The sequence below is a fragment of the Callithrix jacchus genome, chromosome 3 (genome assembly GCF_049354715.1).
Source record: "Callithrix jacchus isolate 240 chromosome 3, calJac240_pri, whole genome shotgun sequence".
Lineage (NCBI taxonomy): Eukaryota > Metazoa > Chordata > Mammalia > Primates > Cebidae > Callithrix > Callithrix jacchus.
Window position 1 is genome coordinate 32,741,215 of NC_133504.1, and position 25,182 is coordinate 32,766,396.

A 25,182-nucleotide genomic window follows, 5' to 3' on the forward strand; every position below is an offset into this window, starting at 1 on the left:
CGATCTGTCCCTTTCAAACCTTAAGTTCTCTGAACCTGCCAACATTTTTCATGGAAAGCACATCTCTTGGGTGCCTTCTTGTTGTAGTTTGGGTTATTTTTTTCCTTTTTGTCCTCCTTTCTTATCGTGCTCATTTGAAAGAAAGAGATAGATCTGGTTTCCCTTAATTCAGTCCCCCCAAATATGTGCCTTTCTCAAAATGAATATATATGGCTTCATTTAACTGGATTTTCAAAGGCAGACTCTATAACAGACTCTTAACCTGGAATTGTACAAGGTTGGTTTAACTTATCTCTTACATGTTTTGTATATACTATTTACTTTTTATATACCTTTTATGTTTTGTGGAGTATTTGGGGTGAGATTTCATTGGTGTTTTTTTTGTTGTTGAGACGGATTTTTGTTCTTGTCACCCAGGCTGGAGTGCAGTGGTGCAATCTTGGCTCACTGTAACCTCCACCTCCTGAGTTCAAATCCTGTCTCAGCCTCCCGAGTAGCTGGGATTACAGGTGCCTACTACCACATTCTTTTTTAGTAATGCTCAGGAAACTGTACATTTCTATATTGCAGAGTACTAGGATCACTGAACGGGTATTGGAAATACAGTGGTGATTACAGAGAATGGTGTCTGTTTGTTTTTCCCTAAGTTTTGTTCTACACAAAAACAGAGAACCTTCCCCTTTGTGGGCAAAACTTTTCATTCTTCGGGTACATAGGTTGGAAACACAGTACAGCAACAGGAAATAAGAGGACCTGCCAGACACTGGTTTTGACCAAAATTGTGAGTCCCTGCCACACTACAACTAATATAGCTTTATATATTTTCCCTTATTTTCCTCACACTAGATGTCTCCTAGTATTCCTTAGGGCAGAACATCAGGACTTCATTAGACCCTGTAGACTGAACTGCTCAATGTATAAAAAATTATGTTATAGTGATCTCAAAATGATGAAAGAGCATTTGATAAAACTCAGTTTATTTCTGATTTTAAAAATTTTATTAGAATTGGAATAGATGGATGCTTTCTTAACTTGTTAAAAAGAAACTTCCAATAAAAGTGCATCATTATGCTTAGGATTTGGAACATTCCTATTAGATATGTCCACTGTCATCACAATTGTTTTATATTTGAGATGCTGGAATTGTCAACCAATATTATCTGAGAAATGAAAGCCATGTTGTACTATTATTGAAAAGAAGGACAACTTACTCTTTGAAAATAAGGTTGTATAATAAATATGCAATAAAATTACTAAAAGTAAATTTCAGCGTGATACTTATGTTCAGGCAATACTCTGTAAAGGGTTGATTTGCAATAGCAGTAAAATATATTCAGTAACTAGGTATTTATTATAGCAAGTAATATATAGAATGAAACAAGCCTAAGCACTGTGTAGGACCCTTCATAAAGGCAGCTGCAATTAAATGTGATCTCAGTCAATACTAATGACATCAGTATGACAGAATAGTTCTGGACATTTAGCAAGATTAACATGTGGGAACAGTTAAAAAAATTCCAAGAGGAAGAATATTTATGGTGTGAGTAAAGGAACTAGCCTGCCATCTCAATGGAAATGTTTTATGAAAACCACAGTTAAAATAGTTTAGTGCTAACACTGAAGTAGATCAGTGAAAATGAATGGAGATTCAGTAAAAAACTCAACTACATAAGTATACTTAGTATATGTTAAAGTTTGTTTTTCAAATTATTAAGAGAAAAAATGGATTATCCTACAACACATCAGGATAACTGCCTAGTAGTTTGATAAAGATAAAGCCAATCACTGCCTCACTTGTATACAAGAGTAAAATTGTGAATGGACCAAATACCCAAATATTTAAAAAATGAATCTAGGAGAAAACAATAGTGAATTTTAAGTGGTTTTGGGATAGGGAGGACCTTTCTAAATGTGACACAAGTTTCAAAAGCCAAAAAAAAAAAAATTACATACTTGACTACATAAAAATTAAAATGCCAAAGGTTGACAACCAAAATTATTTAGTTTAAATCGTTTAGCTAAAAAGCATTCTAGGGCGTAAGAGAGTGGATATTTGCAACATATTTGATAAAAGACAAAGATTCTTAAAAATCCAATTTTTAAAAAATAATAAAAGATAAGCCCTCCAAAAATGCGTAACATTATACAAGGAACAATTCATAACACACATAAAAATGGCCAGGATACATGCAAGGATGTTCACTCTTCTTTATGAATAAGGAAATTCCTATCAAAGCAAGATACTATCATACACTCATTAAACTGGCAAAGATTTAGAGTTTACTTATCGATAATGGCAAGGGTGTGGGGAAACCTCTGATATATTGTGGAAATGTGAACTGATGTGACATTTTAAAGAAGAAATTTTTAAACATTCATATGTTTTAATCTATCAGGACGGATAGATTTATCACAGGAGTTACACAAAAATATATGTTAAAGATTGTTTGATGTATCATTGTGTGTAGTGACAAAAATTTTAAAAGGGCAGATATATGTGGTGTCAGGTGGCTAGTGTAGTATAGTACCACCAATACAGTGGAATACATTCATAACTGTTAAAATTAGATACATGTTTTTGTTTTGGTATAGAAAGATGTGGAGGGTATGATAGGTAAAAAGGGTACCTTGTATTAAAATACGGATTTTTAAAAATTACTATATTTTAAGTCCTGAGATACATGTGCAGAATGTGCAGGTTTGTCACATAGTTATACACGTGCCATGGTGGTTTGCTGCACCCATCAACCCATCATCTATATTAGGTATTCATCCTACGGTAACTCTACCCTAGTCCCCTACCGCTAACAGGTCTCAGTGTGTGATCTTCGCCTTTCTATGTCCATATGTTCTCATTGTTGAACTCCCATTTATAGGTGAGAAAATGTGTTGTTTGGTTTTGTGTTCTTGTGTTAGTTTGCTGAAAATGATGGCTTCCACCTTTATTTCTCTGCAAAGGATATGAACTCATCCTTTTTTATGGGTGCATAGTATTTCATGGTGTATATGTGCCACATTTTCTTTATCCAGTCTCATTGATGGGCATTTGAGTTGGTGCCAAGTCCACAATAAACATAATGTGTACATGTGTCTTTATAATTGAATGACTTACAATCCTTTGGGTATGTACCCAGTAATGGGATTGCTGGGTCAAATGGTATTTCTGGTTCTAGATCCTTGAGGAATTGCCACACTGTCGTCCACAATGGTTGAACTAATTACACTCCCACCAACAGTGTAAAAGCATTCCTATTTGTCTACATCCTCTCCAGCATCTGTTGTTTCCTGACTTTTTAATGATTGCCATTCTAACTGGAATGCAATGATATGTCATTGTGGGATTGATTTGCCTTTCTCTAATGACCAGTGAAGGTGAGCTTTTTATCATATGTTTGTTGGCTGCGTACTTGTTGTCTTTTGAAAAGTGTCAGTTCATATCCTTTGCCCACTTTTTTTTAATAAATTTATTTAAAGTTCTTTGTAGATTCTGGATATTAGCCCTTTGTCAGATGGATAGATTGCAAAAATTTTCTCCCATTCTGTAGGTTGCCTGTTTACTCTGATGATAGTGTTTCGCTGTGCAGAAGCTCTTTAGTTTAATTAGGTCCCATTTGTCAATTTGGCTTTTGTTGCCATTGCTTTTGGTGTTTGAATCATGAAGTGTTTGCCCATGTCTGTGTCCTGAATGGTATTGCCTAGGTTTTCTTCTAGAGTTTTTATGGTTTTAGGTCTTACGTTACATTTAAGTCTTTAATTCATCTTGAGTTAATTTTTGTGTAAGAAGTGGGAAAAGGGTCCAGTTTCAGTTTTCTGTATATGGCTAGCAGGTTTTCCCAGCACCACTTATTAGAGAATCCTTTCCCTGTTGCTTGTTTTTTTGCTATGTTTGTCAAAGACCAGATGGCTGTAGATGTGTGGTATTATTTCTGAGGCCTCTGTTCTGTTTCATTGGTCTGTATGTCTGTTTTGGTACCAGTACCATGTTGTTTTGGTTACTGTAACCTTGTTGTATAGTTTGAAGTCAGGTAGCCTCCAGCTTTGTTCTTTTTGCTTAGGATTGTCTTGGCTATATGAGCTTTTCTTTGGTTCCATTAAAATATGGATATTTTATTTAAGTAAAAAATACTTTCAAGTTAGAATTAAAGTTTATATCTAAATAGTAAATGTATTTGAAAGATAACATTAGCTATCTATGTGGCTTGGAATTGGATAGTTGAAAGGAATAGAGTAGAGGAATTTTTGCTTTTCACTTTGTATCCTTCCATACTGCTTGGGTTTTTACTTTTTTTAAAATAGGAACATGTTTTACTTTTATACTTTAAACAAACAACAACAGAAGCAAACAGTATAAGTGTAGATTTATATGAAAGCATAAATATTTCATTACATGGGCCTTTATTCCTCATAAAAGAAAATACAAAACCAGGAGCCTTTCATGCTGGTTAAGTAGTGCTTATTTATTTGAGAATATTTAACCAGTAAGCTTAATCCCAATCCCAAAGTAATGAAATTTTTGTTCTATATCTTATAATTTGGCTAGGCAATGGGACAGATTTTATCACTGTACTTCTGGATTAGCCAGCGACATTTGCCACTTTACAAGAGGTACCACTCCCAGAACCAGAGTCTGTATGAGACTCCTCTCACAGTTGCCCTCTAAAATATCATTAAAGCCCTCTACTCTGCAGTCCTCCAAAATTATAATTATCCAGTCTTGTATTTAACAAGGTCTGAGATTTTTTTAGCTAAGAACTTCTGTGAAAAGGCTATTCAGTGTCTCATTTGTTCTAACAACTAAACTCCCTTCTCCATTCTGATATACACATGAACCACTTTCAAACCATGCTCTTCCCGAGATTAGGCTTTCTACATTTAATATAATGAAAAGACAAGTGGTTGTTCTCTCCTTAAAAGTACTCAGAAAATTTCTGATGGATAAAACAAAATAATTTTCTCTAAAACAAAATAATATCCTCTAACACCAAGCAGACTAACCATACAAAGGCATGTTGCTGACTTTCTTCTGCATCAGTTGGTTGACACCCATGGTGTTGCTCTCTGTAAGTTATCCTTTATTGGAAAATAGCATATTCCAGATGCAGTGTATATTAGATGTCTGCTTATCAACTCTGGTAAGAACCTAGTGTAAGTTTCCATAGGGGTAATATGATTACTCAAGATTTTATCTGCAGTATACTTTGTACTATGTCGATTTTTCCATCTTTTCCAACATTTCGCCAAAAGTTACCCTTCTCTCAGTTTAACTCTTAAAATGCCATTGGTAGGGTCTTTGCACTTCAAGCCTTCTTGAGGAAAAGCTTTCTTCTGAGAGTTAATATTAGCAAGGGTCAAGAACAGAAAGCTTTGCTTTTAATCTAAAGGCTAAGGTAGATTTATTCTTAGACTTCTCTTCAACCTCATCTGTACTTCAATATCTAGTTTCCATAGCAACTGAGGTGCAGTTTGCAGCTGAATAAGAAAAGATAAATCTTTAGGTGTAAAGAAATTTATTTTTTAACCTAGAGAATGAAGGTATCCAGCAATACCTTCACAGTTTTTATAGGCTAAAGCCTAAGTCCTTTTTTTCAGGACTTTAGTATTTCACTGATAGGTGTTTTTTTCTTTTTGCTGAAGAGGCCAGTCATTCAGCTCTTCTCCACACAGTCTCAGCAAAGATTGCTGCTTCTTTGTTCTACTGTTTAATCACAGTCAAACTAATTAATTAACCAATTTAACAAGACAGCTAAAAGAACTTTTCTACGGAAATTGTAGTTACCAGTAGAATTACTTCTTTTCAAATGGAATGTCTCTGACTCATAATAGTCATTTTTTACAGGAAGCAGGGAGTCTTTTGTTCAACTGTGATTGAAAGAATCTAGAACAGTACTTATGTCTGTGTTCTTAGTATAACTGAATTTGGGGTTTATACTTAAGACCTGTGGAGTCACTTAGGTGGAGAAGTGTTGGAGGGAGAGAAGTGCTGTCACAAGTCTTTGCAACCACTAGCAGGATAACATTAAAGAGATGCTCCAAGCACTTAATGTTACATCTTCCAATATGTGTAGCACTTTAAATGGAAAATTTATCTTATCTTTTTTAAGTTGTTGAAGTTGGAGGAAGATTAATGCTTTTTTTTTTTAATTGTAGGAACTGCCTTCTGTTGAAGAACTCACTATTATTCTGCCTGAAGATATTGAATTAAAGCCTCTTGGGATGGTTTCAAGTATTATTGAACAACTAGGTATGTAAAGAATTTTATTAATCAAAAGAATCTTATTTAAAAAATTAATTATATCTGAACACACACTAATAATTGAATCCGTGGCTTTATGACTAGTAAATTGTTTTTTAAATATGTAATTAACACGTCATAGTTTGAAGTGATAAAATTCAGTTTTCATGTACTAAAATTATACATAAATAGAGTTTCTTCATAGAAATGTAAATGTCTGGCTTTACTGACGAACTTCCTCCAGAATTTTCTTTTAATTTGATATATTAGTTTTCTAATGTTTCTCTACCAAATTACTGCAAACATAGTGTCTTACAACAGCACAAATTTATCATACAGTTCTCATGTGGTTCTCAGTGGGCTAAAATCAAATGTGTTAACCAGGCTGAGTTATTTTTGGTAGATACTAGGGGAGAATCTCATTTCCTTGCTCTTTTTGGCTTCTCGAGCCTGCCCACATTCCTTGGCTTTTGGTTCTCTTTCTTTATCATGAAAGCCAGTAATGGAGTGTCTGTCTCTGAGCCTTCTTCCACTGTCTCACCTCACTCTAACCACATCCGGAAAGGTTCTTTGCTTTAAAAGACTTTTTAGATTGAGTATCTGCATAATCCAGGATAATCTCCCTTATCTCAAGGTCCTCAACTTTAGTCGCATCTGCAAAGGCTGTTAAAAATGTAATGTATTTACAGATTCAGGTATTAGAGTGTGGATATCTCTGGGGACATCATTCTGCTCACCACCTTTGATTTTGTCTTAAAAACGTATAAGTTAGAAAGTTTAGTAATTTAATACTGATATATTAATGGCACAAAATATGAAACTGCTATGTAAGAGAACTTAATATTTTAGATTTCTTTAGCCCCAACATGTGAGATTTTGTTAATGTAGGTACTATTAACTCACAGTAGGGTAAGCCTGAGAATAGAACTTAGCACTGACAAAGTAATAGGATTTTGGAACTGTGAAGAGGGCCTAGATTGCCCACCAGCCTCCACAGGACCTAAGGACGTAGAAAAATTCAAGTTAGTTGCTCTTGGGACCAGTTGTATAATGAGTCAGTGGTTGAAATAGGACTTTTTCTTTTGGCTTTTTTCTAACAGTGTCTGTATCGATGTTTTTTAAAAAAATACTTACATAATTTTATACTTTTTCAGTTTATTAATAAAAATGTAGATTAAAGTGAACCTTTTTTTCAAAAATAATAATTAAAACTCTCCATGATTCTGGAATCATTACATTTACTAGTTTTAGAGTTATCTTATGGTATTTAATAATATGTGAAAATAGGCAACTAATTTCTTATATAGTATGATTTAAACATTTATTAGACTTGATGTATACAGAATTTTTTTTTTTAAGATGGAGTTTTATTCTTGTTGCCCGGGCTGGAGTGCAATGGTGTGACCTCGGCTCACAGCAACCTCCACCTCCTGGATTCAAGCAATTCTCCTGCTTCAGCCTCCAGAGTAGCTGAGATTATAAGTGCACACCACCATGCCCGGCTAATTTTGTATCTTTAGTAGAGATGGGTTTTCCCCTTGTTGGTCAGGCAGGTCTTGAACTCCCGACCACAGGTGATCCACCCACTTTGGCCTTGCAAGGTGCTGGGATTATGCCACCATACTGGGCCTATACAGAAAAATTTAAGGTCGTACTGTTGGTCCTCAAAAAAATAAATGTAAACTCTATGACATGCATGGAATGATGCATGTCATTTTCGCTTTTTTTTTTTTGAGATGGAGTCTCACTCTGTTGCCCAGGCTGGAATGCAATGGCATACACTTGGCTCACTGCAACCTCTGCCTCCCAGGTTCAAGCAGTTCTCCTGCCTCAGCCTCCTGTGTAGCAGGGATTATAGGTGCCTGGCACCACACCTGGCTATTTTTTGTATTTTTAGTACAGACAGGGTTTCATCATGTTTGTCAGGCTGGTTTCAAACTACTGACCTCATGATCTGCCTACCTCAGCCTCCCAAAGTGATGATATTACAGACGTGAGCCACTGCACCTGGCCCATTTTTGCATTTTTAACAATACTATTTTAACTAACATAGACTAAAAAAATTCTCAACCTAATGGGGAATAAGGAGTAAATGAGTCAAAATCAGCACATGCCACTGTTGCCTACTCTGTTTTGAAAGCCTAAAATATCTAATATTATTTGGAACAAATTACACAGAAAGAAAAAATAAGTATTATATATTAGGCAAAAATAATCTGTGAATTCAAAGAAGCTAAAGATGAAAGGAGAGAATTTGGGTTTGCATTCTGCAGCCCTGCAAACTATGCCTTTTTTGTTTTGTTTTAATTTGGAAAAACATGAGGCTAATTAGATATTATTCTTATAGGTAGAAGTGGAGAGATGTCATGAAATTAGTGATCTTGTCCTAGTTCATTCTTTCAGAATGTTAGTTTTAAAATCTTTGAAAATGTTTATTAATATGGTACAAACCTGTAAGTTAATTTGTATCCGTCTACCTGAAACTGCCTGCTGCTCAGAATCATTGTAATAAGAGAATGGGTCTGTGGAAACACAGTTGTGTTATAGAAAGAGCATATGAACTAGGTCTAGGTTCTGGTGATAATGGAATTGGCCTTGCCTTAATTGTTACAAAGGACTTTCTTAAATCTTTATTTTCTTATCTTTCTATAAGATGAGGGCATTGGATTAGGTGGTTTTTAGTTTTCCTGTAATTAATTTGACTTTTCTGCAATGCCTTGCAGAAGAAATGATGATTAGGAAGAAATGATGACGGAAAATGAATTCTGTTAGTGCTCAATGTAGTTATCAATCCATATTTCATCATCATTCCAGAAGCAGGTTTAACTCAAAAAATGTTGCCCCATGATCTGTTGGTTATGTCTATATTTGGAATTCAGAAGTGCTAACTTTTTTGTTTTTTTAATAGAGACGAGGTCTTGCTATATTACCCAGACTGGTCTCAAACTCCTGGGCTCCAGCCGTTCTTCCTTGTCAGCGTCCCAAAGTGCTGCAGGCGTGAGCCACTGCATCTGGCCTGAAGTTAAAATTAGTTGGGATACAAAAGAAATTATTTGAATTAGTTTTAATAATCTGAGCTAGTATATTTTATTCCCTAAGTGGACATGGCATTATCTATGTAATGTAACAGAATGTTCTTACTTGTGGCTCTGATTTTCTAAAAATTTATTGAGAGAGGGAGAGAGACAGTGTGTGTGTGTGTGTGTGTGTGTGTGTTTTCTCTTATGGTAGATCAGTTCTTTAACATTTGTGTCATTTAAAAGAATTAGAGATTTGGATATTATGCTTCTGCTTTTTGAGGAGGGAATTTTCATGTAATGATAAAAACTACTGTGAGCTGTAGCACGTTGACGACTTCTGTTCTTAAGAAGATGCTTTTGTGAAGCTTTTATTTAACTTTTTTGTATACCAGTAACTTAACAGTGCTAAGGAGACAAATTTCTTTTAAAACAGGAGTTTTAGGACTAAGTATGATTACACTATTTTTGGTAAAATTTACTTGAGAATATGTACATAGCTTGAATTTGTTGACTCTTTAATGGATGATTCAGATTTTCTGTGGGATTTATATTTTAATTTTTTTCTTAGAATTGTAGCTTTTTGTATTAAAACAGTTATAAAATGTTTCCCAGCGTTGTTTGGTAATAAGATTTTGTTTACTGCAGAGAAATAGTTAATGTGGTAACTAATGCCACCTTCAATTTTATTTTAAATTATGTTGGAATTAAAGCTTAGATTTTCATTAAATTCTACATTCTCTTATAAGTAAATCTTAAAGCAATCTATTTTATTTTTCAGTAATAATTGAATCTATGACTAACCTACCTCCAGTTAATGAGGAGACTGTAATTTTTAAAAGTGATCGACAAGCAGCAGGAAAGGTTTGTAAAATATTTCAGTTCTTACAAATTATTCTATTTGTTGTCTGACTTTCCCCATCAGTTCTCAGAAAGTTTGTTGATTTTAATTGATGGACAGTCTAGAGCTCTCAAGTTTCAGTACATTCTTGATTTTCTTCAGTACTTTGTCTGTCTGTAAATTGGTTAATACTGATTATTACTCTTCACTGCATGAGTTATTAAATGTACATGTATAGAATCCTTTCCTGGTGTTTGTCAGGTAATTTGCTAGGCAGGGAGTCTACATAATGAATAACACATTGTTTCTTACCCTCCAGATACTCAGCTGAGTGAAGATTTCCCATAGCATAATAGCTCTTAACTATTTTTGGCTTGTGAGCCTCTTTGAAGAGTGGCTCTCAGACTTTACAGACTTTGACTTCCTCAGGTGGAAGTTCGCTTTGGAAACATTTCTAAGTGGAAACATATTTCACTGACAAGTGAATTATCACTGTAAGCGTCTCCTGGGGAATTACAAATATGTGCACTCTAGTAATTACTATAAGATTTGGTCCCTTTTAACATCTTTCTAATGGAACAACCCTACATGTTCACCTTAATATAGAACACTGTGTACTTTACCCAGCAAGTAGGCAATTCTGACTAGTTGGCAGAAGACATAAAACCTTCTAAAATCAAGAATATAAATACCAAGTAAGTATGCATTTCCTGGCAATAGGGACAGTTTTATTCACCTTGATATTCCCCATTGTACCTAGAGCAGTTCTTTGTAAATTATTTGTGCCAAGTAAGTATATATTGAGTTGAATACAAACAAATAAGAATGAGCTATTTGTGATTTTCATGACAGTTGTCTTTTTTTCTTATTACCTAACTTAGAAATTTTCACCTGAAAATACTCAACACTTTGCTGAACTAAAACCTCTAAATAGATATTTTTTAAATTTCCCACTACATTTGAATTTCTAGACTTGTAAATGTGGTTAATAATATTAATATTTAACTGTCATTTAGCTTTGAAAGAAGTCAGATAAAAATACAACATTTACAACTCTAATTTTAGTTATATGGCATAAGCCTGTTGGCAAAAATCTATTTCTAAATTTTACATAGAATGCTTTATAAATGCTTTTGAAAGACTTTGTGACAAGTCTTTCAAAAATACTTGATTATAAATCTGAGTACCTTGAAATGATTCCCCAAAATAGTAGTGAGAGTAGAGAAGATTAGAAAGTATCTGTTAAACAAAACCAATAACCAGAATATGAAACTGAATACCTTTTAGATTATTAGCATGTGTTATCTAAATACTAAATTAGTTTTACCTTCAGTAGCAAGCCATTTAACATCTTTTCCCTCTATTCTTTAGTAACTCAATAGTAATCAGCTACAGTGGTATTTATGTTGTTTAACATTTTAAGTTCACTGAAATCCTGAAAGGAAGTAGAATTACCTTTATTTTAAAACTTGGGAAACCTTGCTAAAAAGTCACAAATCTGAAATGGATGAGATTGCCAACCCAGGTTCATTTCCCTTCCGCCTCCCTTTGCTTTCCTCACTGATTTAGGGAGGACGGTCTCAGATATTTATTCCTACCTTTGCCCTTTAATCCTAATAATTGCTAGTTCTTCATGATAACTAGTGAAATCTGTTTCCTTCTCACATATCACTGAGTAGGGAATTTTTGCTGATTCCTTTTTAAAAGATTGTCTTGTTTGGTAGGATATGATGATATTTCTAGAGGACTCTATATTATATTGATGCAGTGTTCCCCACTGCCTTAGTTCTCATGACATATTTCAAGATAACTTGGGATACAGTAACATACACAGTGATTGAAATAATCAGTTTACCTAACTAATGGATTAGAATGCTCTATTCATCTGTATTTTCTTCATTTTTGTTAATGGAAAGTGAAAAAGTACAAAGTGATTGGATAGTTGTAAAGGTTCATTTCCTCATTTCCTTTCCCCTTTGGCAGTTTAGCCCAAAGCTGGCTCACCTGGAGAGACAGTCTTTGAGGGCTGTTTCCAGGTGGGAGCATGCAGATCTTGGCCCTTCACAGGCACAGCCTGCCAGCGTTGTTCCTGGGCCTGGAGATTCCTTTATGTATTTCTTGTTACTTAGAGAAACTGGGAGTTACCTAGTCCCCCTAGATAATAGAGAAACTGGAAGTTACCTATCCCCTCTAGATAACTCCTAAGTTTGTGACATGGTGTGTGTGTGTGGAGAGTGGGTGGAGAATACAGCTCATTCTCCATTTTGGAATATTGTCTGTGCACATCCAGCCTGCTGGCTCAAACAGGCCTTCCACGTGGCTGAAACTTTTGCCATGGTGCGCACAGAACATTTAAGCCCAGCCTAAGCTGGGATGAAATTTGGGGAACTGCATGCAGTCTATATCTTCTTTGCTTGTCAGTTATTTTTCCCATGTCAGTTATTTTTCCGTACCATGTTGTTGTCATGGTGTTTGTTAACCTCTGTGTGTGATAGAAATCCTTGGAGATCTTGTAGCAAAAATATAATGCCTTTGAGTAAAAAGTGGTGAGTATTATCTGCTAGAGCCAAGTGAAAGGATACTTAGAAAACCACTTCTTAGTGACAGGGCAAGTATAAAGCATCAGTTGGATTAAGTTTGTATATGAACATTTCTACAGAATAATTCCTCTTTTTTTTTTTGAGTTGGAGTTTCGCTCTTGTTACCCAGGCTGGAGTGCAATGGCGCAATCTCGGCTCACCGCAACCTCCGCCTCCTGGGTTCAGGCAATTCTCCTGCCTCAGCCTCCTGAGTAGCTGGGATTACAGGCACGGGCCACCATGCCCAGCTAATTTTTTGTATTTTTAGTAGAGATGGGGTTTCACCATGTTGACCAGGATGGTCTCAATCTCTTGACCTCGTGATCCACCCGCCTCGGCCTCCCAAAGTGCTGGGATTACAGGTGTGAGCCACCGCGCCCGACCCAATAATTCCATTTTTAAAGATAAAAAGAAAGCTGCTTGCCCGCCTCATATTATAGGTCTCAGCTGCTACTCCTCCAAATTCAGTTTCTTATACTCTCCTTATAATCTATTACTTCCTTTGCTTTTGTCTTGAATCAGGTAGTATGGAAGTCACAAAATCCCCTAAGTTGGGTGGACTAACTGAGCAGGGATACAGGTGCCTCATATGGAGCTGTGTGAGGAGAAGTGGGCTGGCCTGATCTTTGTTGTGTTTTAAGTTGCTCTTTAGAGTTTAGCTGTCAGGTATTAGTCAATCTAAACTTTACACTCGGAGGCTAATAGTTATTTAAAATATTGTTAAATTCTTCTTTTCTACTCTGAATTAGCTAAATTGCTTATGTGAATTTGGTCAAGTTTTCCTGTTACATACCTATTGTTAGTGGCTCATACCACATGCTGTCTATTTTATGACTTCCTCTTACCTACTGTCTGTGGTGTTATTTTACTTAAAACTTTATAATGATGTCATTATAGTTATAGCTCATAAATACTTCAGATCTTAGGAACAGGTAATTAAAAAATTACGCTTTTCTTTTGTCCAAAAATTTTGAATGTCACTTACATTTTAGTTTAAACCATACTGCATAGACCTGAAGTTTGCAAGGAATTTTTCCATTGACATCATTTTTCACACTTAGGAAGTGGATTCATGCTATCTAGGAAACAAATCCCTGGGAAACAGTCAGTGCACCAGGCTGCAAACAGTGATTATTTTACCTTGTATTAATGGATACATAGGAAACTTTTTAAAAGGTATTTTTAAATCTCTGTGCAAACAAAGAATTGGGTTTGTCTATATTCGAGGGAGTTAAATTTGTGAGTTAGTTTAAAGACAATATTAAGTGAAAGTAAGATTACTTTCATGTCATGTAGGCCGGTAAGAGTGGTGTTGCAGTACGGCTCTTCTGCCCTTCACAGCTTTCACTGGACGAGGTCTACTGGATTTATCTAAACCTCTCAAAGCAAATGTCTTGCTATTTCCTTAAATTTTTTTGCTTTTAAATTTATTTAATGTCTTAAATTTGTGATGCTATTAGTGTTATTTCATAATATATTTTAATTGTTTTTAATGTCACTACTTGTTTTTAGAGTATACATACCTTCATAATGGTGGTGCCCTGCTAGGTGAGCTGTTTTATGCCTTAGTGAAAACTAATAATAGCTTTGCTGGTCTACTAAAGATCATAAAATGTAAAGAATATTTATTATCAAAAATCAAGAACTGAGGATGTGATAAAACAGCCATTTTCCATGCAGTTGGTCTAAATTGGTCCAAGCTATTTAGAAAGCTATTTAGTATTTCCATTAAAACTTTTATGCCTTAGTGTTAATTATCATACTTTTCAGTACTTCTAGTCCTTAAAAATCAATTTTTAGGAAATTTGAAGTATAGACATTGATATATAAGATATTTATCATGGCATCATATATTATGTTGAATAAACTAGAAACTGCTTAAATGTCCTACAAAAAAAAAAGTTAAATAAGCTGTGCTGGATCTGTAAAGGGGTATTTTATAATTGCTAAAATTTTACTTACAAAGAATGTAACATGGAACAACTTTAGGTTTTAAAAGGGGGTGGTATACAAAAGTACAGTATAGTCTTAAAGAAAAAATATGTATTACAGAAAAAAGACTGGAAAAATCTATACGGGCCATGGTCTTATCTCTATAATAAACGTATGTTATCAGAAAATATATTTTTTAATTCAGGTAATTTTGAGAAGAAAATAAAGTTTGAAACCAAGAGGCTTCCTTTCATCATTGATAAAATGTTTTTAGAAATAACATATGCGGTTCTGCTGAAAACAGTTCTTTTAGTTAAATGTTAAAGGCCGCACCATCTTTTGTTTTGTGGGAATAAGTAGCTTCTCTATTATTTGTTAAATTAGAAAAAGTCTTTAATTTTACAAAATTTCTAACACTATGTAAACAGCAAACTGATTTAACACCTATTGAAGTTAGAAGCTTGCTTTTATAGTTCCCATCTGATGATTTCAAATGCATACAATGTGTTATTTCTCAAAAGTTACCAATTATAATCTTTTTCTTTGTACCTTACAACTTAAATGAGCAATAATTTTAAAAAATCAAAATCATAATTTGCATCTAGTTGGTACCACCAAATGATTTGAATTTGTGATGAGCAAACTTGTTACAGTTGTTTTAAATTAATAGATTGGAAATCCGAAATGAGCTAATGCATTTTAATTAGTATATTAAGACTGAATATATAAAAATGACAAATATAAATAAATTATTTTATTGCCCTATCACTGACAAAATTACGTTGTTCTAGCAATTATCAGTGGCATTTTTAAAAGAAAACATTGCTACCTTTTCAATACATGTTGAAAGAGGCCTTTATGTTTCTATTATAGATATTTGAGATATTTGGACCTGTTGCACATCCATTTTATGTGTTACGGTTTAATTCTTCAGATCACATTGAAAGTAAAGGTATTAAAATAAAGGAGACTATGTATTTTGCTCCATCAATGAAAGATTTCACCCAGTATATATTCACAGAAAAACTTAAACAGTAAGTACTTACGTGGCATGTTGTTCTTCGCTTACCGAATGTTTATATTTTAAGAATAATTCTCAGTGACGGTAATTCCTTATAGTTATATTGTATCTGTCTTCCAAAGAGTTCATTTATCTTCCTAATAACATCTCTGAAGCCTGCAATTTATTATCACTTTTGTAGGGTAGAACTCATATCTTTCGTAGAAAATGAGATGATCAGTTATTAAAAGAACATTTGAGCCATGTACATTTTCTGATTTTAGTTCAGTGTTTTTTTCATTATATACTTTCTTTAATATACTTGCTATTTTAGCATTAGTATTTAATATTATTACCATTTCTTAACAATTGTTTTCAGTTAAGTAAAATTCTCTTTGGATGTAAAGTGTAAAATTCTCTTTGGTTGTGAAGTGTGAAACTCTCCACCAAAAATTGTTGATTTTTCTGCTGCTATTACACATTTCACATATGCCGGTCATTACATCGTTCTTTAGAATCTTTAAAGCAGCTCCTCCTTCTCTTCCACAAATTATCAATAGTTAGCCTTTATTGACCCTCTCTGCTTTGAGAATCAGTGTTGGAATAAACCTTGGTTACTCATGGAGGATTGTTGATATTCTTCAGGTAAACTGAGGAGAAAAGAATTCATTTTGATATCTCTAGCATTAAACCTGTAAAATATTTGAAAAGGGAATGCCCTATAGTCGTTTTTGTGTCCTTTGTATGTGGAACAACTTCCAATTACGGTTGGTGCGAAATAAGCATTTTTTTAAACTGAGTTTTATGAAAACTATAAATATGAAAATCAGAAGAACTGCCCATCTCCTTTACTCTGCGCGCCATAGCCTTGGCTTTTCATTCCAGTTCCCTAATCCTAATATTTATATTTGCCCAACTTTGTTTTTCTTATGAGCTTCCCATGTCTTTTGAAAAGACAACATAAAGTGTATTGCAAAATTAAAGGTTGAGTTCGTGTCCTTTACTTTTTACTTTCTGTACTTTTAAGTTATAAGCAGAATTGTGATAAATACTTTTTTGATTCCATACTCCCCACCCCCCCACCCAGGGATAAGGGATCAGATGCATCATGGAAGAATGATCAGGAACCACCACCAGAAGTAAGTATAAGTCTTTTTATGCAATATTTTAGAAAGTAGGGCAGGACTTAATCTTATAAATATGTTAGGGAGGTCATTAATACTGGTCAGCAGCCATACTGCCTTATCCTGTCCTAGCCTTTGTATTTTCTCACCCTCCTAGGTGGACTGTTGTGTATCTTTCAATGAAAGGTTTTTTCATTTAGGAAAAAAACTTTTCAGTTACATTTAGTATTTTAATAATTATCTTCTAATCATTTACATTATATTTTGCTATTTTTGTCAACTTTGATAAAGGCAGGATGTCATTATTTTTAAAAATTTTAATTCAGTTTATTAAATACACCATATGGGACATGAAGACATGGTGCTTTTAATAGTAAGCTGCCCTTCTTTTGGAAGTACAGAATTATTGGAAGCTACCTACCTCTCTGTTTTTATATAATATAATTACTTTTCTAAAAAGAGACCTTGATTTTCTTTTTGCATCTATGTCAGCAAAACAGTAGTTTCATGATCCAAGATGACTTGATAATCTAGTCTTCCTAGAGATGTGAAGTAAATTTAAGAATAACATGTAAATGAGTTAATGATTTAATAGAATTACTTGGTTAACAGTCCATGAAAGTATTTAAGCAGATTATCTTGAGTTTTTTTGAAGTTATTAAAATACAAATATTACAACAATGAATATATTCATTTCTTGAAAATAGCATGTATTTATACAATATAAAATAAAAATGTATTTAAACATTTTTATAAGTAAAAATTATACATGAGGCTTTTTTTTTATGAAAGAAAGAAAGAGAAAGAGAAAGGGGGAGAGAGAACAGGAGTCTTGCTGTATTGCCCAGGCTGGAATGCAATCCAAAAATAGGTATTAAAAATCTCTTTTATGCTGATAAATGTGCTTAACAGCGGAGACAGAAAGGAATAAAGGAAGAAAATAACAAACAAACAGCAACCAATATTTCATTTAAGTCTGTGAAATGCTGTGCAAATGCTGAAGAGTGATTTACTTCCAATTATGAGGTTACTTTCAAAATAGGTATAATATGATACTGAGAAAAATGTATGTTCTGTGGACCTGGGGTGAAGAATTCTGTAAATATTCACCGAGTTTATTTGTTTCACGTCTGAGTTCTAATCATAGATGTCCTATTAATTTTCTATCTCGTTGATCCGTTGAATATTAACAATGTTGTGTCAAAGTCTCCCGCTATTATTGTGCGGGATTACAAGTCTCTTTATAAGTCATTAAGAACTTGACTTATGTATCCGGGTGCTCCTATATTGGGTGCATATATATTTATGATCATTGACTCCTGTTGTTGCATTGATCCTTTAACCATTATGTAATGTCCTTCTTTGTTTCTGTTAGTCTTTGTTGCTATTAAAGTCTATTTTGTCAGAGACGAAAGTTAAAACTCCTGTTTTTTTTCTTTTTGCTCTCCATTTGATTGGTGAGTCTTCCTCCAATCCTTTGAGTCTTTGTGTGTCCTTGCTTATGAGATGGATCTGGATACAGCGTACTGATGGGTTTTCACTTTTTATTCAATTTGCCTGTCTGTGTCATTGATTGGGGCATTTAATTCATTTAAATTTAGGATTAATATTGGTATTTATGAGTTTAGTATTGTCATTTAATGCTGTCTGGCTGTTTTGCCCATTAGTTGATATAGATTCTTCATTATGGAGATACTCTTTACCTTTCGGTAATATTTTGGGATGACTGATACTGGTTGTTCCTTTTTGTGTGTAATGCTTCTTTCAGAAGCTCTTGTAAAGCAGGCCTGGTGATGATGAAATCTCTGAGTGCTTGCTTGTTCGTGAAAAGTTTTATTTTTCCTTCATTTATGAAGCTTAGTTTGGCTGGCTATGAGATTCTGGGTTGAAAATTCTTTTTGAGGATATTGAATATTGACCCCCACTCTCTCCTAGTTTGTAGAGTTTCTGCTGAGAGATCTGCTGTGAGTCTGAAGGCTTCCCTTTATGGGTAACCTGACCTTTCTCTCTAACTGCCCTTAGAATTTTCTCCTTTATTTCAGCCCTGGTGAATCTAACGATTATGTGTCTTGGGGTTGCTCTACTTGAGGAATATCTTTGTGGTCTCTGTATTACCTGGAGTTGAGTATTGTCCTGCGTTACTAGGTTAGGAAAGTTTTCCTGAATAGTGTCCTGAAGAATATTTTCCAGCTTGGATTCATTCTCTTCATGACATTCAGGTACACCTGTCAAATGTAAATTAGGTTTTTTCACAGAGTCCCGTATTTCTTGGAGACTTTGCTCATTCCTTTTTACTCTTGCTTCTCTAATCTTGTCTTCTTGTTTCATTTCATTAAGTTGGTCTTTGACCTCTGATATCCTTTCTTCTGCTTGATCAATTCAACTGTTAAAATCTGTGCATACTTTGCGGAGTACTCGTATTGTATTCTTCAGTTCCATTAATTCACTTATATTCCTCTCTAAATTGTCTATTGTTAGGATTTTGTCAAACCTTTTTTCAGGGTTCTTAGTTTCTTTATGTTGGGCTAGAATGTTCTTTTAAGTCACAGAAGTTTCTTAGTACCCACTTTCTGAAGCTTAATTCTGTTAATGGAATGCACTCATTCTCCATCAGGCCTTGCTCCCCTGTTGATGAGGAACTGTGATCCCCTGTAGAGGGAGAGGCATTCTGATTTTGGGTATTCTCAGCATTTTGGGTATTCTTAGCTGGTTTCTTCCCATCATTGTAAATTTATCCACCTGTCGTCTTTGTAGTTACCAACTTTCAAATTAGGTCTCTGAGTGGACATCAAACTTGTTAATTCCCAGCGCCAGAATCTGAGCAACCTACTGTGCTGGCTAAAACAGCGGCATTAAGATTCATGGTGTTTTTATGCCTGGGAATCTCCGGTCTGGCTTCTCTCTTGAGTCCCTTTTTCAGTCAGCTGAATGGGCAACTCTTCCTTCCCGGAGCTCCAAACTTCGACCAGAAGGGGACCCAGTCCCATTTACTCTGCACCAAGAACCGCCGCGCCGGCCACAAGAGTCGTGCTGGCGACCCTTGGGTCTCCTCCGGTGGGAATCTCCTGGTCCATGAGCAACAAAAATTTGTCTGAAATTGTGGCGTCCTCTGATTCTCTGTGCTTTCACTGGGAGCTACAATCCTGAGCTGCTAGTAATGGGCCTTCTTGGATCTGTCTCCCACGTGAGACTTTTTAAAGCTTGCTCAGCAGTTCTGATGACGTTTTCTCAATATTACAGTTTTTTTTCAAACAAATATACACATGGGAGTCTCACTATGTTGCCCAGGCTGGTCTTAAGCTCTTGGCCTAGTGATCCTCCTGCCCTCAAGCAGTCTTCTTGCCTCAGCTTCCCAAAGTGCCGGGATTACAGTCGTGAGCCACCTTGCCCAGCCAGTATTACAGATTTTTGATACATATATTTTTTCTCATCTGGTAGACAAAGGTAGGATTATTTATATTTACAGATTTAACCTTGGTCATTTTAGATGCTTAAAGCAATGCTAAATCATGATCTGTGTTAGTTTCTAATTATACTGATGTATGAATCAGGTTTATGCCCACTTAAAGGATTTTATACAGGTATGAATCACTTACCCAGGGAATGATCCTTGCTTAGTATCTGCATTGAAATGGAATTATGTAAATTAATGTTATATATTTATGTGATTCCAGTTAAGGCTCTGAATACTCACTTAAATGTTCTGAATTATGTTTAGCGCATCTAGAGCATATTATTACTGAAATTAAATGTTTTAAAAGTGTTTGAACATTTATAAAGATCTCAAAACATGTTTCTTGTAAAATCCAGATAATCTTCTTTTATTTTTTTGAGATGGAGTTTTGCTTTTTTTGCCCAGGCTGGAGTGCCAGTCTCAGCTCACTGCAACCTTCGCCTCCTAGATTCAAGTGATTCTCCTGCCCCAGCCACCTGAGTAGCTGGGATTACAGGTGCATGCCACCATGCCTGGCTAATTTTGTATTTTTAGTAGAGATGGGGTTTTACCATGTTGGCCAGGCATGTCTTAAACTCCTGACCTCCAGTAATTCACCTGTCTCTGCCTCCTAAAGTGCTGGGATTACAGGTGTGAGCTACTGTGCCTGGCCAGTATCCAGATATTTTAATGAATCCCTGTTGTTTCTGACCTAAGCATTGAATTTACCAATTATGGCAATGTGAGTTATTTGTAAAATTCGTTTGACTAGGTTAATTGCAAAATTACATCTCACGTAGTTCATGGTGTTTGTTTTTTCCAGGTAGCTTGACTGGATTGTTAAGTATGTTGGCATTTATTTTGTAATATTTGTTGATGAAACTTGTAGTCTAGAATTATTGCCTAATTGATCATAGATTAAAATTAGAAGTTTGTTTGGTTTAAACTTAAAGAAAAAAGAGAAACATTATGTGCTGTGAAAATATACAGCTTGCATAAAGAAAATAAGAGAAAGTATGTGCTGTAAAATGTTGGGCTGTGCAAAGGACCTAAAAATTACCTTGGGTTGTATCATATTTATCTTCATAGCCATTTTTAATACACCAGCATGTACATTACGGTAGAATAAGTCTGTTTAATGAATGGAGATTTGAATTAATTTGCATACAAGAAACACAAATTTTTCTCTGATTTTAGGAGGTGATAGCAAAGTACTACCAGAGTAATCTCTCTGAAATAAACTATTCCCAATTAAAATTCTTAGTCCTCCCTCCTGCTCCTAAGATGATTATTTCAGTTATTTCAAATGGCACTGTAAGGTTTCTTATTAGCTTCTCCAATATTATCTTTTCTGTTTTGCTGTGTAAGAAGCAGCTTTCGCATTGCCTTTCATTACCATTTTTCTGTTCCGTATATACCATGTTCTATCATGCCTCTGTTTTCCTGTGTAAGAAGCTTTCGCTTTGCCTTTCAGAACCATTTTTCTGTTCCGTATATACCATGTTCTATCATGCCTCTGTTTTGCTGTGTAAGAAGCAGCTTTCGCTTTGCCTTTCATTACCATTTTTCTGTTCCGTATATACCATGTTCTATCATGCCTCTGTTTTCCTGTGTAAGAAGCTTTCGCTTTGCCTTTCAGAACCGTTTTTCTCTTCCGTATATACCATGTTCTATCATGCCTCTGTTTTGCTGTGTAAGAAGCAGCTTTCGCATTGCCTTTCATTACCATTTTTCCCTTCCGTATATACCATGTTCTATCATGCCTCTGTTTTGCTGTGTAAGAAGCTTTCGCGTTGCCTTTCATTACCATTTTTCTGTTCCGTATATACCATGTTCTATCATGCCTCTGTTTTGCTGTGTAAGAAGCAGCTTTCGCGTTGCCTTTCATTACCATTTTTCTTTTCCGTGTATACTGTGTTCTGTTATACCTCTGTGTGTATCGTTACCATGCACTGAAAATTTTCCTTATTTTCTTAGCTTACTCAATCACGTATTGGGTTATCCATACCAAGAAGTCTTACTTTTTTTTTTTTCTCTTTATCCAGCACTATAATAGTGCATTAAGTTGTGGCACTCATTCATTGTACATTTAATCTTTTTTCTCAGGAGTCTTCCCTCTGATCTTTATACTTCCTAGTGTCTGTCAGATCCAGATTTAACCTGAATTTAAAAATCTTATCACATTAAGATTAGTAATAAGAACTTGTGCATTTTGAAGGCATACAATTAGTTGATGTTTTCTACTTAGATTTTAGACTCTGAAGTGTATGAATTTTTGTTCATGGAGGATTTGATCTAAAATGTATTCCAGCAAAGCTGTACTAAAAATTACATACAAAGATGTTCATATACATTTTGTTTCTTGTTTTTAAATGTGTATCCCTGCATACATAATGGGCCTGCTTTAATATATTTTTTATATGAAACATAATAATAAAAGTTTTCTGGTGTTAATAGAATAATAAAATGCCTGACTATTGCAACCATGACAGTCATAATATATATAGCTCATAAATCTTGGTTTTCCTGGTGGACTATAACAATGAATCCTAATTCTTAGTTACATGTGAATTGTACCACATTTAATTGTTAAATAATTTCCTTTTAGGAGTTGGGTCATTTATGTATCTGCTTATAAAAGCCTTTGCCTATGGCCTTACCTAAATAGCATCCCCATGATTTGTATATCCTTATTTTGCCTTAATATTTATTTAGAGCCCTTGCTATTTACCTAAAATTATATTTAAAAAGACAGTAAACATGTAAAGAATGACCCTGTGAAGGTTTAGAACAGTGCTTGGGTGTGTAGTTTGAATGAATGAATTGTGGAACATTGTCTTCTATTGTTGTTGGCTCTTACAAAGTGTATAATTTGCTTAGTCCTTGATACTCCTACCTTTGGTATTTTTTGCATCTGATGATGCACATACCATCACCACTATGATGAATTCTAAATCTAAACTGGAAGTCAGACTCATATCTGAAGGCCGATTACTGGTCTGTGTTAATTAAGAGTCATTCAAAAAATACTTTGTCTCATGTCTAATTCAGATATAGAAAATATTAAGTATCACAAAGGCAACTTTTAAGAGTCAGTGGTTAATAATAGACTTATTTTCTTTACCTCCAAGTATATACTGTTGAATTGGCAAATCCATGTAACATAAACTTATTATATACCTTTCTCTGCAAGGCCTTAGATTTCAGTGATGATGAAAAAGAAAAAGAAGCCAAACAGAGGAAAAAATCTCAGATTCAAGGCCGGAAAAAACTCAAATCTGAATTTAATGAGCCAGGTGAGTGAATACAATATGTATAGTCATTCTTTATCTTCATTTACATCTATATAAGTTTATCAGTAATAAAACTGAAGGAAACATCTGTGTTCTCTCTGTTTACCTCCTAGCATTCTACTAATACTTAGAGTGGTTACATAGCAGGAGGTATGGTAGTTTTGTGAGCTTAAGCATATAAAAATGGTTTCCTGGGATAACAGAGAGATTAAATCTTGTTACTTGTGCTTCTCAGCACTTTTTTCTTAAGATACCCACTTGCTTCCATTTTTAGAAATTTTATGATCTAGTACTTGATGAACCTATTAATAATAATTTGAAACTATCAATAATAGTTTGTTCCTCTTCATTACAGCGTAACATTCAGGTATGAATTTACCAGATTACCTGACCATTCATCCATTGAAACACATCAAGGTTGTTTCCATTTTGGGGTGATTAGGAAAAAAGCAGCTATAAATATTTGTTACAAGTTTTTTGTGAAAACAGATTTTTATGTCTCTGGAATAAATGCCCAAGAGTACATTTGCTTGGTTGTATAATAATTGCATTACATGTTTAGTTTCCTAAGAAATTGCCGTACTGTTTTTCAGCGTGGCTGCAACATTTTACATTTCCATCAGCAGTATATGAGTGACAATTTCGTTGCATTTTCTCTAGCATTTGGTGTTATCACTATTTTTAATTTTAGCCATTCTGCTAGATATGTAGTGCTAATATAATTGTGGTTTCAATTTGCATTTTCCTAATGGCTAATGATGTTGAACATCTTTACATGTGCTCATTTACTATCTGTATCTTGAGTGATGTGTCAATCCATATATTTTGCCCTTTTTTTTTTTGAGATGGAGTTTTGCTCTTGTTTACCCAGGCTGGAATGCAATGGCGCGATCTTGGCTCACTGCAACCTCCGTGTCCTGGGTTCAGGCAATTCTCCTGCCTCAGCCTCCTGAGTAGCTGGGATTACAGGCACGCACCACCATGCCCAGCTAATTTTTTGTATTTTTAGTAGAGACAGGGTTTCACCATGTTGACCAGGATGGTCTCGATCTCTTGACCTCGTGATCCACCCGCCTTGGCCTCCCAACGTGCTGGGATTACAGGCTTGAGCCACCGCGCCCGGCCCTATTTTGCCCATTTTTAAATACTATTTCTGGATTTTTACTGTCGAGTTTTGAGAATTTAAAAATGTATACTTTAGATATACTAGCTTTCTGTCAGATACATGATTTGTTCATAATTTGTTCTAGTCTATAATCTTTTCCCCCTTTTAAGAGGTCCTCTTGCAAGACTAAAGGTTTTAGTTTGGAGGAAAATTAATTTATCAGTTTTGTTTATGGAATCTAAGAACTTCCTGCTTAGCTTTAGATCCTAATGATTTTCTTCTATTTTTTTTCCTAAAAGTTTTGTAGTCTTCTGTTTTACATTTTACACTTGCGATTCATTTTGAGGTAAATTTGTGTAGAAAGCGAAGTTAGTCTTGAAATTGCTTAGAGTGATAACTCCTACTTTATTTCTGTTTTTAAAAATTATTAGTGATATTCTAGGTCTTTTACCTTTCAGTATAAATTTTAGAATGTTCTGTACATCAACAAATATCTTGCTGAGGTTTTTTTTTTTGTTTGCCTGTTTTTTGAGGTTCATGCTCTGTTGCCCAGGCTAGAATGCAGCGGTACAATCATAGCTCACTGTAACCTTGAACTCTTGAGCTTTAGTCTTTCATTTTTCTGA

At 34.7% G+C, this 25,182-nt stretch overlaps 1 protein-coding gene across 2 annotated transcripts in view; it reads left to right on the forward strand.

Annotated features, from left to right (window-relative positions):
* The window catches only part of NAF1 (nuclear assembly factor 1 ribonucleoprotein), a 44,296-nt gene that overhangs the window by 13,163 nt on the left and 5,951 nt on the right, over positions 1-25,182 (forward strand). For both annotated transcript variants that reach the window (XM_002745275.7, XM_008992522.6), the window contains exons 3-7: positions 6,148-6,241; positions 10,031-10,113; positions 15,475-15,635; positions 16,689-16,740; positions 23,352-23,454. In XM_002745275.7, coding sequence (XP_002745321.2) covers positions 6,148-6,241; positions 10,031-10,113; positions 15,475-15,635; positions 16,689-16,740; positions 23,352-23,454 — 493 coding nt within the window. The remainder of the gene's footprint in view (positions 1-6,147; positions 6,242-10,030; positions 10,114-15,474; positions 15,636-16,688; positions 16,741-23,351; positions 23,455-25,182) is intronic.